The 17405-nt window shown below is 39.8% G+C and overlaps 1 protein-coding gene and 1 pseudogene across 4 annotated transcripts in view; both read right to left on the bottom strand.

Moving 5' to 3' along the window:
- The window catches only part of Atad5 (ATPase family AAA domain containing 5), a 51565-nt gene that overhangs the window by 3964 nt on the left and 30196 nt on the right, over positions 1-17405 (bottom strand). For 2 of the 4 annotated variants that reach the window (XM_042691006.1, XM_042691022.1), the window contains 6 exons: positions 16122-16186; positions 13248-13428; positions 7008-7180; positions 4928-5787; positions 3743-3901; positions 3211-3639 (listed from right to left, as the gene is read on the bottom strand). In XM_042691006.1, coding sequence (XP_042546940.1) covers positions 3561-3639; positions 3743-3901; positions 4928-5787; positions 7008-7180; positions 13248-13428; positions 16122-16186 — 1517 coding nt within the window. In that variant the 3' untranslated portion in view covers positions 3211-3560. Of the gene's footprint in view, positions 1-3210; positions 3640-3742; positions 3902-4927; positions 5788-7007; positions 7181-13247; positions 13429-16121; positions 16187-17405 lie in introns of those variants that run through there. The other 2 variants (XR_006149116.1, XM_042691011.1) reach the window with 2 other exon arrangements.
- LOC122120450 lies at positions 3409-3547 on the bottom strand (annotated as a pseudogene).

The following is a 17405-nucleotide window of genomic DNA, read 5'->3' as shown; positions in this document are numbered from 1 at the left end:
AGAGTTCAGGCCCCACGACTGGACCCCCCCCCCCCCCAAAAAAGAAAGAAAAGTGTGACTCTAAGTTCAAGCCTTGGTATGGCACACACAAAGTACCACTTTCCCCCCATCCCTCTCAATTTCCCATTATATCTGCCTTAATTGAGAGACCCATTATATCTTGTATTCTGAACCCAAGTCTTGATATCAAAGTAGTATATCTTTTTTTTTTTTTTTTTTTAATCCGGTCGTGGGGCCTGAGCTCTGGGCCTGAGCTCTGTCCCTCAGCTCTTCAGCTCAAGGCTAGCGCTCTACCACTTGAGCCACAGCCCCACTTCCGGCTTTTCTTTTCTGCTTATGTGGTGCTGAGGAATCGAACCCAGGGCCTCATGCATGCAAGGCAAGCGCTCTACCACTGAGCCACCTTCCCAGCCCCCAAAGTAGTATATCTTTTATGTTAAAAGTTAAATATACCTTTTGGAAAAAATTGAAATAGTCAGAAATATACATACATGTATGTATATATAATTTATATCTACATATTTATATACATGTGCATATAAACACACACATGTATACATATATATATAAAGGAAGAAATCCTGCCTTACTAGCTATTCCAAATCTCTGGCATTGGTGTTCTACTAGCTATTCCAACTCTCTGGCATTGGTGTTCATGCTGGACTTACTATTATGTACACTTAACTGTGCTATCCCAGGCAGATAAATCAGAAAGGTTCTTATTTCTAATTAACCAGCAAAAAGCTGGAAATGGAGGTGTGGCTCAAATGACAGAGCACAAGCCTTGGGTGGAAAAAGCTAAGCCAGAGTGCCAAACAGTTTAAGCACCAGTGTTGGCCCCCCCCAAAAATCTGACAGAAACGTCCCCAAATTATAACAGAACCTAAAATATATTGGTATCAAATGTGTCACTATTAAGGAAAGAAGTATTTCACTAATTCTTGGGTTTTTTGGTAAGTTGAATATAGTTCTTTGAAATTATTTTAGTATGGTTCCTCAATTGTTGAGAATTACCAGTTTCTAATAAAAAAACTATGATCTACAGGAAGAACTCAATTGCAAAAAAAGCCAAACCAAAACAGATTAGTTTTCCTGTCTCTCTCTCTCCCTGTCCTTCTCTCTGCCATGGGACTTGAACTTGGAACCTGGGTGCTGGGTGCTATTCCTGAGTTTTTATGCTAGCATTCTACCACTTGAGTCAAAGATCCACTTCTGGCTTTTTGATTAAATTGGGGATGAGTTTTACAGAGCCAGGTGCTGGTGGCTCACTCCTGTAATCCTAGTTACTCAGGAAGTTGAATTCTGAGGATGGCGGTTCGAAGCCAGCCCAAGCAAGAAAGTCCTTGAGACATTCATCTCCAATTAACCACCCGAAAACCAGAAGTGGTGCTGTGGCTCAAAGAGGTAGAGCACTAGCCTTGAGCAAAAGAGCTCAGGGACAGCATTGAGACTCTGAATTCAAACCCTATGAGAAAAAAAAAAGTCTTCCATATTTTTCTGCCCGGTTGCCTTTGAACCATGGTCCTCAGATCTCAACCTCCTGAGTAGTAGCTAGGATTACAGGCATGTAATAGCTGGTGCCCAGCTACTCTCTTTGATACAGGATGAGATCTGTTAGATGCAGCCTACATCTGGACCTATAAATTCTACATATTTATAGGATGACATCTTGAACTCCTATTTAAATACCACATAGAAGCCTTCCTTTATTTTTAACCTTTAATTAGATCAATATACTACTCAAAAAGGAAAAAGTTGTAACACATACTTCTTCATATTTGTTTGTAAATATGCACATCTATGACTTTAAAAATTACAGAATTAGGATCCTTTAGAGTTTAAAAATATAATCCATCAGATAATGTATCTGAATAATAGCTGTTATAAGATGTAAACTTTTAAAATATGGAGTGATTTTAAACATACCTGATAATTTGACTGCAAAAAACAAATATACATAAAAGCCTTATTACTCAAGTAAAAAAATAGACCTATTCCAAAAAACCCTAATTGTATATTGTAGTTCATGGCTGTAATCCCAGCTACTTGGTAGGCTGCAGCAAAAGAATCACTTACCTCTAAGAGTCCAGGGTGGCCAGGCTGATCAACAGTTTCAAAAACAAAAACACCTAGCATAGTGCTCGCATAGTTTTAGCATAGTGCTAAGATGCTGTCCTAAAATATGCTAGCTAGACCCTAGGTTTGATTACCAATACTACAAAAACAAAAATATAAATGAAAATGGCCATTATGTAGAACTTTATAGTAAAATCTTCCATTGTTATCATTTTAAGGAACTGTAGCTTATCCAAAAAAGATCCAAAGTATCATCAATAGCTTTATCAGATTTTGCAGGTTTTTTTTTTCTTTTGCTATGTTGAGAATTGAAGCCAGAACTAGGCAAGTTCCCTACCACTGAGCTATATGCTCAGAATGATGTAGCAAGATCTTTATGAAGTAAAACATCAATGACATAAAAGTACAAGGAAAATTTACAAGGCAAATAACTTCACAAAATATACAAGGTATTCCCTACACAGAGGTTTAAAAAGGAAAACTAATTTGGAATGTTGATTTTACTTTATCCACAGTCTATGATTCACTGATTAAAATATGTTTTAAGGGTTATACTAGCCATAAACTTATTAGGAAGCTCTTGTTTCAAAAATGAATCAATTTTCTTCCTTAAATATTTCATTTGAAGTTTTATATTTTGTATTGCATAAACTTTAGAAAAATTACCATGTAGGTGCACTGAAAGAGCACTGATACCTGGAGCTGAGTGGATTATGGGTAACAGGAAAGGGAAAAATTACAGACTAGTGAAGCAATGGAACATTCTTAGAAATATCCTAGTAAGTCCTTTTCTTTTTTTTTTTTGTCAGTCGTGGGGCTTGAACTCTGAGCCTGGGCGCTGTCCCTCAGCTCTTCAGCTCAAGGCAAGCGCTCTACCACTTGAGCTACAGCGCCACTTCCGGTTTTCTGGTGGTTTATTGGAGATAGGAGTCTCACGGTCTCTCCTGCCCGGGCTGGCTTTGAACCGAGATCTTCAGATCTCAGCCTCCTGAGTAGCTAGGATTACAGGTGTGAGCCACCAGTGCCCGGCTTAGTAAGTCCTTTTCTATGAACAGTTCACTCACATACAAAACGTATTACCAACAAAGCAAAATTAGATAATACAAAAATTTCATTAAAAAACAATCATATATATTCAATTTTAACTCAAAAAGTTCATTTAAATATTTTTACAGTAATAAAAATACAAAGTCTGTTTCAAATGTACATTAAGAAAAACTCTTCCATGAAGATCAATATAGTACAAAAATGCACCTTAAGTACCACGCACACTGTATAAGACATTGTCAATGAGTCATTTTGCTTTGCTTTGTGTTTTTGTGCATCATTCTGGGAGGTTCTACAATATGACTGAAGTGGATGGAGAAAACTATTCCATCTCCTTGATCCAAAAAATATAGGACATACCAGATATCAAACTGACAAGAACAGATAAGACACTTTGATCCTGCTCGAAAGGCCCAGAAGCGATGTTCATGGGTATATTAAGGGAAGTCAGCTGCCAAAGTATTGACAGTCTCTTTAGGAATGTCAAGATGGATTCCTTCGAAATAGTGCAGGAACCTATCAAAATTACAAAGAAAAAAATTTTAATGTTAATATTTTCATCGGAAGCAATACTTTTCTTGAAATAGCTATCTAACATGTTATTATTTATGGTGTTTACCTTCTTTTGTTTTTTCCATGTTCTTTTAACTTCTCAGTCCTACAAATGTTTCGAAGAGTTGGCAAGTATTCGATTATACTAGCTTGTTTATTACCCAGGTTCAGAAGAGATCGACTAGAAAATACACTTTTAATGACTGCTATCCTCTTCCAAGCACTGCTGTAAATTAAAAGTAATACATTACTTTTGTCCATACCCAATAAAAATGTAACAGTCCCAAATCAGTTTATTTGTCTCTAGACTATATGACAGCTCTAGATTAATTTCCTGGACAAGGTTTCCCTTTGTAGCTCAAGCTGATCTCAAACTCACCAACCTACTTCAAACTCCTCAGTCGTGTGACTATAGACATGAGCCACCACACCTGTCTCCATATTGAAATATAATGGCTAACTGCAGTCACACCAAGTCCAACTCTCTGTCCTGTCATACGAGGGTTTCACAAATCTAGCCTAGACTCATCTTCCCATCAATCAAACTGATTCCCTTAACAATCATTAGATCTGCTATGATCAATACCTACCACTTATCTGGTCGAATCACTACTAAATAACTCTATGATGCTGATCACATATATGGTGTATATGTGCACACTGGAGTGAAACCAGGAGGATGACATAGAACTAGAAAGAATCAGGGAAAACTATACAACAGCGGGACCCATCAGCTGCACTGGACATTGATCAAAATGAACTCAATGGCAGTGATAGGAGGGACGGAACGAATGGGAAAGAGGGAACAGCTGACGCTATGCAAAAAAAAAGAAATGTACATATCACCCAATGAGGAAGAAATAACTGTATTGCAGAGCTCATAGAACCACAATACTGTGAAATTTGGGAAATTATTTTTTTTTTTTGGGGGGGGTCTGGTCGTGGGGCCTGAACTCTGGGTCTGGGTGCTGTCCCTCAGCTCTTCAGCTCAAGGCTAGCGTTCTACCACTTGAGCCACAGCACCACTTCCAGCTTTTTTCTTTTTGCTTATGTGGTGCTGAGAAATCGAACCCAGGGCCTCAGGCATGCAAGGCAAGCGTTCTACCACTGAGCCACCTTCCCAGCCCCAAATTTGGGAAATTATGTAACCACTTAATCACAATAAAGAATTTGGGGAAAAAATAAAAATTAGGAGGGAAGAAAATGATTTCCTTTTTGCCATTTATTATTGAAAAACAAAAATAGGACTTACTCTGAATTAGCTGCTGACTGGCTAAAGCATACATTGTTGCGCTTTTGTGAAACATAAAAGGTAAGATCTTTGGTTGGATCTTTTCCTAATTTCTTGCATGCATTCAAGGATTCCAAGGCTTTTGAAATAGTAGAAGAACATTTAGTGAAGCTGAGAGCTTCTGCAGCTGCTTTTAATTCTACAGAGCTTTGGGAAGTCCATCCATCACTATTCTCGAGACTAAACTCATCGCAAAGTCCACTTTTAACCTTTCCACTTGTCCAATGAAAGTCATTTTTACCAAATTCCTTCAGTTCATTTACATCAGTTAAAACAGCATCTAAGAAGGACAGGTTATCCATGAACTCAGCGAGAGAATTTAAACAATGAGAAACAAGGGCCGAAGAGTTTTTCTCTGTGGGTGTTTCAGGAGGATGAGCAATAATCTCAATGTCAGGCTCCAAGCACTTGTTTAGTTTCTTTGTCTCAGGATTGCTTTCTTTGTCTGTGTCTTTGCTTTCTTCTAAATTTGAGTAAGACTCAGGGGATAGGCTAATAGCTTCATCAGGGAAGTCCAAACCAGTGTCAAATAAGTCGCTATCATCTAGTATCACCATCGTTTTCTGTTTCTTTTTCTGTAACTTCTTCTTCAATGGCTGCTGTTTTTCAGATTGTTTCCTAGCAGGACACCTCACAACAGATGTTGCACTGGCATCCAACGTTACTGATGAGCCACAGACAGCTTTTCTATCTGGAATGATGTCAACTGGTAATGGCAGAATGAACTCAAGATTACTATATAAAAAATCTACATTCCGCATATGGAATTCTGCAAGAATCTGCATGAGTTTCTGCCATTCTTCCTTTGTAGTGATTTTGTGCTGAATAGTGAATATAAGTAAAGAAATGTTAGTACATGCTTTGAACATTTTTCTGCCCATACAAATATAAAGTTGTCCCAATTATATCTGAAAATTTCTGTTTCACTACTTGTATTTTTTCTTTTTTTTTAAATTTTTGGGTCCAGTCGTGGGGCCTGAACTCTGGGCCTGGGTGCTGTCCCTCAGCTCTTCAGCTCAAGGCTAGCGCTCTACCACTTGAGCCACAGCACCACTTCTGGCTTTTTTCTTATGTGGTGCTGAGGAATCGAACCCAGGGCCTCAGGCATGTAAGGCAAGCACTCTACCACTAAGCCACCTTCCCAGCCCCTGTATTTTTTCTTTTACCAATTCTGGGGCTTGAACTCAGGGCCTGAGTGCTGTCCCTGAGCCTCTTGTGCTCAAGGCTAGAGCACTTGAGCAATAGTGCCACCTCTAGCTTTATTTTGGTCGGTCATGGGGCTTGAACTCTGGGCCTGCTCACTGTCCCTCAGCTCTTCAGCTCAAGGTTAGCGCTTGAGCCACAGTGCCACTTCCAGTTTTCTGGTGGTTATTTGGAAGAGTCTCATGGGCGTTCTTGCCTGGGCTGGCTTTGAACTGTTATCCTCAGATCTCAGCGTCCTGAGTAGCTAGGATTACAGGCATGAGCCACCAGTGCCTGACTTCTGGCTTTTTGAGTAGTTTATTGGAGATAAGAGTCTCAGAGGGACTTTTCTGCCCACAATCAAACCACAATCCTAAGATCTCAGCCTCCTGAGTAACTAGGATTACAGGCATGAGTCACTGGTATCTGGCTCACCCTTAGGTTTTATTAATCTATACTGACTACATGCCAGCTCAATGGTAGAGTGCTTGCCCTCATGTGCAAGGCCCTGGCATCAATCCCCAGCACTCCAAGCCTAAGTAGTGACTCTAAGAATGACATTCAGATCACTCATTTGAACTAAATGCTCTTAATATTTAGTATGTACCAAAATTAAAACAGAAATCACTCAATTATCTTTGTTATCTGAAAAATTCATAAGTATATTTTAATTCCAGTAATGTGCATTTAATGAAGTATCTGTGCATCATTAGTCAAACAGGAGAATGTGTTGAATTCAGAATCTAACATATAAAAACACTAAGGAAAATTAAGTTAAATGTAAGATTCAAAATACATGGAATATTGAGAAGATGAAAAGAAATCTAACTTCAGTATCCCAAATAAACTTTGAAAATACCTTTAAAAATGAAAGTAAGTCTTCAGATGGGGAAAAGATGTTCTTGAGTCCAAACAAGGTCTCAGCACAACCAGTATCACATTTCGGAAGTTCTGTATGACCCTTTTTAGTACTTTTATTCTTAGAATCAGGTTCCTCTTTGGAGCAAATTAGTACATTTCTGTTACTTCCTTCTACAAAATAAAAGAAAAGCAAGTATACTTATTTTAAATGAATTAAAAAATAACTATACAAAGTATGAAACATCTTTTTTGGATCTATAACCCTATTTTGTTCTTCTCCACGTATGTATTTATTTCATTAAGAGTACAGAATAAGCCAGGTGCCAGTGGCTCACACCTGTAATTCTAGCTACTCAAGAAGCTAAGATCTGAGACTTGTAGTTCAAAGCTAGGCTAGGCAGGAAAAGTCTGTGAGACTCTTTTTTTTTTTTGGGTCCGGTCGTGGGGCCTGAACTCTGGGCCTGGGCACTGTCCCTCAGCTCTTCAGCTCAAGGCTAGCACTCTACCACTTGAGCCACAGTGCCACTTCCGGCTTTTTTCTTTTTGCTTATGTGGTGCTGAGGAATCGAACCCAGGGCCTTGAGCATGCAAGGGAAGTGCTCTACCACTGAGCCACCTTCCCAGCCCATCTGTGAGACTCTTATCTCCAGCAAAAGTGGTCAGAAGTGGAGCTGTGGCTCAAGTGGTAGAGTGCTGGCCTTATGGAGGGAAAAAAAAATATAGGATGGCTCCTCTCATAATCCTAGCTACTTTTGAAGCTGAGATCTGAGGATCTCTGTTCAATGCTAGCCTGGGCAGGAAAGTCTGTAAGACTCTTACCTCTAATTAATTAGCAAAAGGCAGGGAAGCCAAAGGTGGAGATATAGCTGTGTACAAAAGTCAAGCAAGAAGTTCACAATAACAAAGCATACTGCAGAAATTACTCAAATACATGGAAATTGAGCAACACCTGGGTAACTGAAGAAATTAAAGAAGAAATTTAAAAGTTCCTACAATTCAATGAAAATGAAGACATATCACAAAGAAACTTGTGGGAAACAGCAAAAGCAGTCCTGAGGGGCAAATTTATCGCCCTCAGTGCCCACATCAAGAAAACAGAGACAGACCAAGTAAATAATCTCATGTTGCAATTAAAACAGCTGGAAGAACATGAAAAAATGGAACCCAAAGTTACTAGACGGAGCCAGGTAATCAAATTAAAGAGCGGAAATTAATGAGACAGAGAATAGGAAAATTATAGATAAAATTAATAAAACAAAAAGCTGGTTCTTTGAAAAAAATAAATAATAAATTGAACGACCCTTGGCAAGATTAATTAAGGAAAGAAGAGAGGAAACCCAAATGAACAAGATCAGGGATGCCACGGGAAGAATCACAAGAAGTACCCAAGATATCCAAACAATTATAAAGACTATTTTCAAAAGTTATACTCTCTAAAGAAAGAAAACCTGGCATAAATGGATGCATTTTTAGAGAAATACAAGTTGCCCAAACTGAGCAAAGAAGAAGTAAATCAATTAAATAAGCCAATATCTTACACCAAGATACAGGAAGCAATCAGAAGTCTTCCAACAAGGAAAAGCCCAGGACCAGATGGATTCACAACAGAATTCTATAAGACCTTTAAAGAAGAACTAATACCCATATTCCTCAAGCTCTTCAGGAGAAGTAGAGAAGGAGGGAGCTATCCCAAACTCATTCTATGATGCCAATATCACACTCATTCCCAAACCAGGCAAAGACCCAACCAAAAAAGAGAATTACAGACCAATCTCCTTGATAAACACAGATGCAAAGATCCTTAACAAAATTCTAGCTAACAGAATCCAGAAACACATACAAAAAAAAGTCATACGAGGGCCTGGGAAGGTGGCTCAGTGGTAGAGTGCTTGCCTTGCATGCCTGAGGCCCTGGGTTCCATTCCTCAGCACCACATAAGCAAAAAAGAAAAAAACCGGAAGTGGCACTGTGGCTCAAGTGGTAGAGCGCTAGCCTTGAGCTGAAGAGCTGAGGGACAGCGCCCAGGCCCAGAGATCAGGCCCCATGACCTATTCAATGAAAACTATAGAAACTTAAAGAAAGAAATTACAGAAGACACTAGGAAATGGAAAGATCTTCCATGCTCTTGGATAGGCAGACTTAACATAGTGAAAATGGCAATACTGCCAAAATTAATATACAAATTCAATGTAAATACTATTAAAATTGCAATGACATACATTTCTGAAATACAGAAAACAGTTCAAAAATTCATATGGAACAACAAAAGACCTAGAATAGCCAAAACAATTCTAGGAAAAAAAGACAACATGGGAGGGATCTCCATGCTGGACTTCAAACTCTACTATAGAGCCATAATAACAAAGACAGCATGGTACTGGCACAAAAACAGACCTGAAGACCAATGGAATAGAAGATCCAAAAATAAAACCACCACCTACAGTCAGCTGATATTTGACAAAGGAGCCAAAGACATACAGTGGAAGAAACACAGCCTCTTCAACCACTGGTGCTGGGAAAACTGGGCAGCCACATGCAGAAAACTAAAAGTGGACCCCAGCCTGTCACCATGCACCAACATCAACTCAAAATGGATTAAAGACCTTAACATCAAACCTGAATCTCTGAAACTACTGCAGGACAGAGTAAGGAGAGACATTTGAACTTATAGGCATAGGCAGGAATTTCCTGAACAGAGTCTCAGGGTCACAACAAATTGGAGAAAGACTCGACAAATGGGACTACCTTAAAATAAAGTTTCTGCACAGCTAAAAGCTATAGCAACCAAGCTAGAAAGACAACCAACTAACTGGGAAAAAATATTTACCAGCAATATATCAGACAAGGGGTTAATATCCTGTATATACAGGGATCTCAAGAAACGAATTCCTCCCAAACCTAACAAACCAATTACTAAATGGGCAAGGGAACTAAAGAAAGTTTTCAGAAGAGATAAAAATGGCAAAGAAACACATGAGGAAATGTGCACCATCCCTGGTTCTGAAGGAAATGCAAATAAAGACAACCCTGAGATACCACCTTACCCCAGTCAGAATGGCCCACATCCACAAGTCAGCCAACGACAAATGCTGGAGGGGATGCAGAGAAAGAAGAACCTTATTACACTGCTGATGGGAATATACACTTAAACCACTTTGGAAAGCAGTCTGGAGGGTCCTCAGAAAGCTTAATATTGACCTCCCTTATGACCCAGTCATACCACTTCTAGGCATCTATCCCGAACAACAGGAACCAATATACAAGGACACATGCACCTCCATGTTTATTCCAGCACGGTTCACAATAGCCAGGATATGAAAACAGCCCAGATGCCCTATCACAGATGAATGGATCCAAAAATTGTGGTATCTATACACAATGGAATATTATGTAGCCATTAGAAACGACAAAATAATGGCATTTGCAGGGAAATGGATGGAGCTAGAAGAAATCATGTTGAGCGAGGTAAGCCAAGTGTAAAGAGGCAAATGGCACATGGTCTCCCTGATAAGTGGATGTTAAATCCAAAATGTTAGGTCATACAACAAAATTAACAGGACTTAAGAAACAAAGGACTTTCACTCATCTGGTCGAACCACTACTGAATATCCCCATGCTGCTGATCACATGTATGGTATATATGTGCACACTGGAGGGAAAGCAGGAGGATGACATAGAACTAGAGGGAATCAGGGAAAAACATATAACAGCGGGACCCATCATCTGCACTGGACATTGATCAAAACGAACTAAGCAACTCAATGGCAGCGATGGGAGGGAGGGAATGAGAGGGAAAGAGGGAACAGCTGACACTAAGCAAAAGGAAAGAAATGTACGTATCACCCAATGTGGAAGAAATAACTGTATTACAGAGCTCACAGAACTCATAAATGTTATAGACCACGATAGACAATTTGCTCCATGAAAGTTAGAATGTGTTTGTGACTTTAACTAAGCATCACTATCCCACAATACTGTGAAATTTGGGAAATTATATAACCATTTAATCGCAGTAAAAAATTTGGAAAAAAAAAAAGTCAAGCAAGAGCATGAGGCCCTAAGTTCAAGCCCCAACAACAGAACCAGAAAAAAAAAAGTACAGGATAACTTATTTAAAACAATACCCATGGGACTAAGAATGTGGCTTAGTGGTAGAGTGCTTGCTTAGCAGGCATGAAGCCCTGGGTTCAATTCTTCAGTACCACATAAACAGAAAAAGCAGAAATGGCACTGTGGCTGAAGTGGTAGAGTGCATGACTTGAGCGAAAGCTCAGGGACAGTGCCCAGGCCCTGAGTTCAAGCCCCACAACTGGCAAAAAATAAAATAAAAATAAAATAACACCTAAACCAAATGAAAAGATAGTATTTCAAACAATTGAACAGACAGAAACTGCAGCATGGTGATCCACAACTGTAATCATAGCTATTTAGAAGGTGGAAAAGATGAGGATTGTGATTTGAGGCCAGTCCAGGGAAAAAGTCATCAGGACTCCATCTCAATCAGTAAGACATGTAGTGGTGACTCAAGCCTGTGATCCCGGCTGCTCAAGAGACTGTATGCAGAAGAATTGCCATCCAAAGGCAAAAGCATGGGACTTGGAAGTAGAATCATGTCTCACGTAGTAGAGTGCCAGCCTTGAAATTAAAAGCCCAATGAGAGAGCAAGACCCTGAATTCTGTGCTCCAATAGAAACACAGAAGAAAACCAAAACAAAATAACCAACCACTGGAGGCTCATGCCTATAAGCTTAGCTACTCAGGAGGCTAAGATCTAAGAATCACACTTAAAAGCCAGCTTTGCTTGGACAAACAAACCCAAGAGACTTTTTCTTTTTTGCTGAGGCTTGAACTCTGGGGCTGAGCTCTGTCCCTTAGCTTCTTCTGCTCAAGGCTAGGGCACTACCACTTAAACCACAGTACCATTTCTGGCTTTTTCTAAGTAGTTTATTCTGAAGACAAGAGTCTCATGGACTTTCCTGCCCAGGCTGGCTTCAAACTGTAATTCTCAGATCTGAGCCTCCTGCGTAGCTAGGATTATAGGTGTGAGCGACTGGTACCTGTCTTCAAGAGACTCCTATCTCCAATAAACCATCAAAAAAAAATCAGAAGTGGAGCAGTGCCTCAAGTGATAGAGCAACAATCTGGTGAAGTTAGGACAGTGTATAGGTCCTAAGTTCAAGCCCCAGTATCAATATGGGTACTCACACGCACACATATACACACCACTACCTGAACACACACACACACACACACACACCACTACCTGAAAAATAACTAAAGCAAAATAGTGCTAGGGGTATGGCTCAAATGATAGAGTTTCTGCCTAATAAGTATAAAGCCCTGAGTTTGATCAAAGACCAGTATTACAGAGGGAAGGAGGGAGTTGTGAACAAATACATCATAGAAGAAAAAAAATCTAAATTCATAAAAAGATGTACATATATATACTGACATCTCTATCTATATCTATCTATATATAGTGAAGATTAGCCTAACTGGGTATTCATTTAAATATCTGTAATAACATACATTTACACCTATAAAGCATAGTTACTAGGGAAGCTGAGATTCAACAAATCTCAATTTGAGGGACAAATGTTGAAGATACTTTTTCTCAACCAATAGCAGGATACAGTGGTATGCATCTGTGATCTCAGCTACACAAGAGTCTAAGACCAGGAGCATCATGCTTCTAGGCCAGACAGGACAAACAGGTTCAAGAAACATGATTAGATTGAAGAAACAAAACACTGTAGTACATGCTTGTTATCCCTACTATTTCAGGAAGTATAAAATATGAGGACCAATGTCAAGGCACAGATCTGGACAAAAGACAAGACTCTATTTTAAACAACAAAACAAACAAGCAAACACATGGGGCTGGGAAGGTGGCTCAGTGGTAGAGTGCTTGCCTTGCATGCATGAGGCCCTGGGTTCAATTCCTCAGCACCATATAAGCAGAAAAAGCCGGAAGTGGTGTTGTGGCTCAAGTGGTAGAGTGCTCGCCTTGTGCTGAAGAGCTTAGGGACAGCGCCCAGACCCAGAGTTCAGGCAATTGGGGTGGGGGGGGGAAGACAACAACAAAACACAATTGGACAAAATATGGCTGGATGCATAATTCACCAGGCGATCTCTTGCCAGATATGAAGACCTAAATTCAAACCCTAGTACTACAAACACAAAAACACACACACTGAGTCTCATAATAGGAATCTCTTATAATAATAGATCAACTTACGACAACCAGGTAATGGCCTTTCTTTTAAAAATCCACCTCCACTTCTAATCCAAAATTGTAAATAAAGGATACTTTTCCTGATATCACAGGCATTAGCAGTCAACAAGGTTACAAAATCTTTTGCATCAGTTCTGAAATTCTCAGTTAAGCAGATCATTTGTAGGTAGCTGGCAACATTTAGCTTAAAAACAGAGAGAGAAAAAAACAAGAAATAGCATTAGTTTCAGAGTTAATAGAACAATATATAAAAGCAAAGTAAGTTTTTCTTATGCGGTATCTTCAGATCTTGAGAATTAAATTTCCATTTAAAAAATGTATGAGCATATGGCATCAAATTAGAGGGATTTTCCATATATTTCTTTTCTTTTGTTTTTTTGTCGGTTGTGGAGCTTGAACTACGGGCTTGGACACTGTCCCTGTGTTCTTCAGCTCAAGGCGAGCACTCTTCCGCTTGCGCCATAGTGCCACTTCCCGTTTTCTATAGGTTTATTGAAGGTAAGAGTCTCATGGACTTTCCTGCCTGGGCTGGCTTTGAACCACGACCCTCAGATCTAGCCTCCTGAGTAGCTAGGATTACAGGCATGAGCCACCAACGCTGGCTATGTATTTCTTTTCTTTACTGTGTTTAGTCTAGAAAAGCAAAGAAACTTACATGAGAGATTCTCCAACCCTGAATATTACAGGCAGTTTTATCAATCTTGGAAAAAACCTCTTAGGATTAATATGGTATACCTCAATAGAATATTTCATAGCCATCAAATGTATGAATACTACAATACTGAAAAATACTTATGTAATTTTAAAAATAGAATAAGAAAATTGTATCAATGAGTATTTATATATAAGTACCCAGACACACACATATGTTTATATGTCAATGTAGTCATTGATTTTATTTTACTCCATAGTCTTTTTTCTAAAAAGAAATCATGGTAGATTTTTTTTTTTTTTTTTTTGGTCGGTCCTAGGGCTTGAACTCTGGGCTGGGCGCTGTCCCTCAGTTCTTCAGCTCAAGGCTAGCGCTCTATCACTTGAGCTACAGCACCACTTCCGGTTTTCTGATGGTTTATTGGAGATAAGAGTTTCACGGACTTTCCTGCCCAAGCTGGCTTTGAACTGTGATCCTCAGATCTCAGCCTCCTGAGTAGCTAGGATTACAGGTGTGAGCCACCGGTGTCTGGCTAGATTGTTTTTTTATTTGCCAGTCCTTGGGCTTGAACTCAGGACCTGAGTACTGCACCTGGGCCTCTTTGTGTTCAAGGCTACCACTTGAGTCATAGCCCTGGCTTTTTCTGAGTGGTTTATTGTAAATAAGAATCGAATGGCCTTTTCTGCCTGGACTTGCTCTGAACTTGCAATCCTCAGCTCTCAGCTAGGATTACAGGCGTGAGCCACTGGCACCTGGCCATGTTTTTAATTTAACTGTATTAGGTATCTAAAGGATGGGTCTGGCTCTCCAACATCCTCATGGAGTTCTTATTTGTGTGTGTGTATGTGTGTGTGTGGGGGGGGGAGAAAATGAATACTGGGGCTTAAAATCAGTGCATCACTCCTGCTTCGCTTTTTCACTCAAGGCTGGTATTCTACCACTTGAGCCACACCTTCACTTCTGGTGTTTTGTTGGTTAATTGGAAATGAAAGAGTCTCACAGACGCTTCTCTTTGGGCTAGCTTCAAACCTTAATTTTTAGGTCTCAGCCTTTTGGAGTTACTAAGATTACAGGTTTGAGCTACCACTTCTTGGTTAAAATGTTCCACTCTTGATGGACATATTGTTTGTTTTGTTGAGACAGAATCTTGACATGTAGATTAGTCTTACCTCTATATCTCCTTCCTTAGTCTCCTGAGTGTTGCTCAAAGTCCCTGAGAATATCCCTCAGGAAGTTTTGGAGGTGATGAAAATGTTCTGCATCTTCATGTGAGTGATAATGATTACAATGGAATTTTACGTTTACTTTCACTGGGTAATAGACATAAGTGCAAATTTTAACTATATTGAACTCTCTTAGCCAGGCATGGAGACACATTCTGGCTGAAACAGAAGATCTTAAGTTTGAATCTAGCCTAGGTACTTAGAAAAACAGAAAACAAAAGTGCTGTGAGTGTGGATCAAGTGGTAGAGAGCTTTCTAAGTATGCAAGAGGCTCTGAATTAACTCTCTAGTGCCATTAAAAAAATTCATCTTGGGCTGGGCAGGTGGATCAGTGGTAGAGCGCTTGCCTTGTATGCCTGAGGCCCTGGGTTCGATTCCTCAGCACCACATAAGCAAAAAGAAAAAAGCCGGAAGTGGCGCTGTGGCTCAAGTAGTAGAGCACTAGCCGTGAGCTGAAGAGCTGAGGGACAGCGCCCAGGCCCAGAGTTCAGGCCCCACGACCGGACCAAAAAAAAAAAAAAAAAAAATTAATCTTAAGAAAGAAATACTACTAGGGAAAAAAAAATCTCAAATGAACTTTGGAATTAGAAAAAATTAAGTATTTGAAGAAAAGTAAAAAAATAATTACAGCCAAGAGCCAGTGGTTCATGCCTACATCCTAGCTTTTCAGGAGGACTGCGGTTGGAAGCCAGCACAGGCAGGGAAGTCCATGAGATTCTTATCTCCAGTTAAGCACCAAAAAAATCCACAAGTGAATCTGTGGCTCAAGTGGAATGAAGATAGCCTTGTGCAAGAAAGCTACAGGGCAGTGACCGACCAGGCTCTGAGTTCAAGCCCAGAACTAGCATACACACAAAAATAAATAAATAAATAATAAAAATAAAAGTTTTCTAAAACTCCGAAGTTTTATTCCTTAGCAAACAGTTTAAATTATAGCTTAATAACAAAAGCTTTTATGTAATTATGATATGCCATTGATTATTATGAAAATGCAAAACTTACCAGGGACGGAGTATTGAAATTGATTTCTTCAAAACAACCATCAAACACTAAACTAAATGTTGGATCTACAAAAAAAAAAAAAAAAAATCAAACAGTAAAAGCTATAAATAACTTTTTCCAACACTGAAAGTAGTCCTGAGCAAAGGGCGTGGCTACAGTAGCAGAGCAGCTGCCTGGTAAGGGCAAAGTCTGGAGTTCAATTTCCAGTATCACCGAATGAAAAAAAAAAAACCATTGGGCTGGGAATGTGGCTTAGTGGTGTAGTGCTTGCCTAGCATGCATAAAGCCCTGGGTTCAATTCCTCAGCACCACATAAACAGAAAAAGTGAGAAGTGGTGCTATGGCTCATGTGGTAGAATGCTAGCTTTGAGCAAAAGAAGCTCAGAGACAGTGCCCAGGCCCTGAGTTCAAAGCCACAGGACTGGCAAAAAAAACCCAAAAAAACCAAAAACACTCTCACAGACTTTCCTGTTTGTGCTGGTTTTGAACTGTGATCCTCACATCTCAGCTTGAGTAGTATGAACCACTGGCATCTGCTTTTTTTTGTTTAAGATAAGCTCTTATCTTAAGTGGCTCACATCTGTAATTGTAACTACTCAGAAGGCTGAGATCTGAGGAACACAGTTCAAAACCAGCTCGGGAAGGAGTCTGTGAGACTTTTATCTCCAATTAACCACCAGAAAACTGGAAGTGGCACTGTGACTCAAGAGGTAGAGTGCTTACCTTGAGCTGAAGAGCTCAGGGACAGCACCCAAGCCCAGAGTTCAAGTCCCATGACTGACCAAAAAAAAAAAAAAGGCTAGGTCTCATAATACAGAATGAACTTGCCTTTAAGCCTATCTACTCAGGAGGCTGAGATCCGAGGATCACAGTTCAAAGCCAGCCTGAACAGGAAATTCCCTGAGACACTTTATTTCCAATAGACCACCAGAAAACCGGAAGTTGCGCTGTGGCTCAAGTAGTAAAGCACTCGCCTTGAGCTGAAGAGCTCAGGGGCAGTGCCCAGTCCCAGAGTTCAAATCTTTTCTTCCTGAGTACCAGGATTATTAGGAATGTGTTACTACATCCAGCTAAACTTACATGTTGGGGGGCAGTAATACAATTAAAACTCAGGACCTTGTGCTTGCTAGAGAACCTGCTCTATCTAGTACCTGCCTAGTACTAGTGCTCATGTTGGCTAAGAAGGTTCTCCACCCTTGAATATGAGCCATGCTTCTTTCAACTGATTTTTTATTTTATTTTTGCCAGCCCTGGGGCTTGAACTCAGGGCCTGGACGCTGTCCC

The sequence above is a fragment of the Dipodomys spectabilis genome, unplaced genomic scaffold (genome assembly GCF_019054845.1).
Source record: "Dipodomys spectabilis isolate Male_0828 unplaced genomic scaffold, ASM1905484v1 ptg000004l, whole genome shotgun sequence".
In the NCBI taxonomy this organism is placed as follows: domain Eukaryota; kingdom Metazoa; phylum Chordata; class Mammalia; order Rodentia; family Heteromyidae; genus Dipodomys; species Dipodomys spectabilis.
This window is presented reverse-complemented; position numbering and strand designations above follow the sequence as displayed.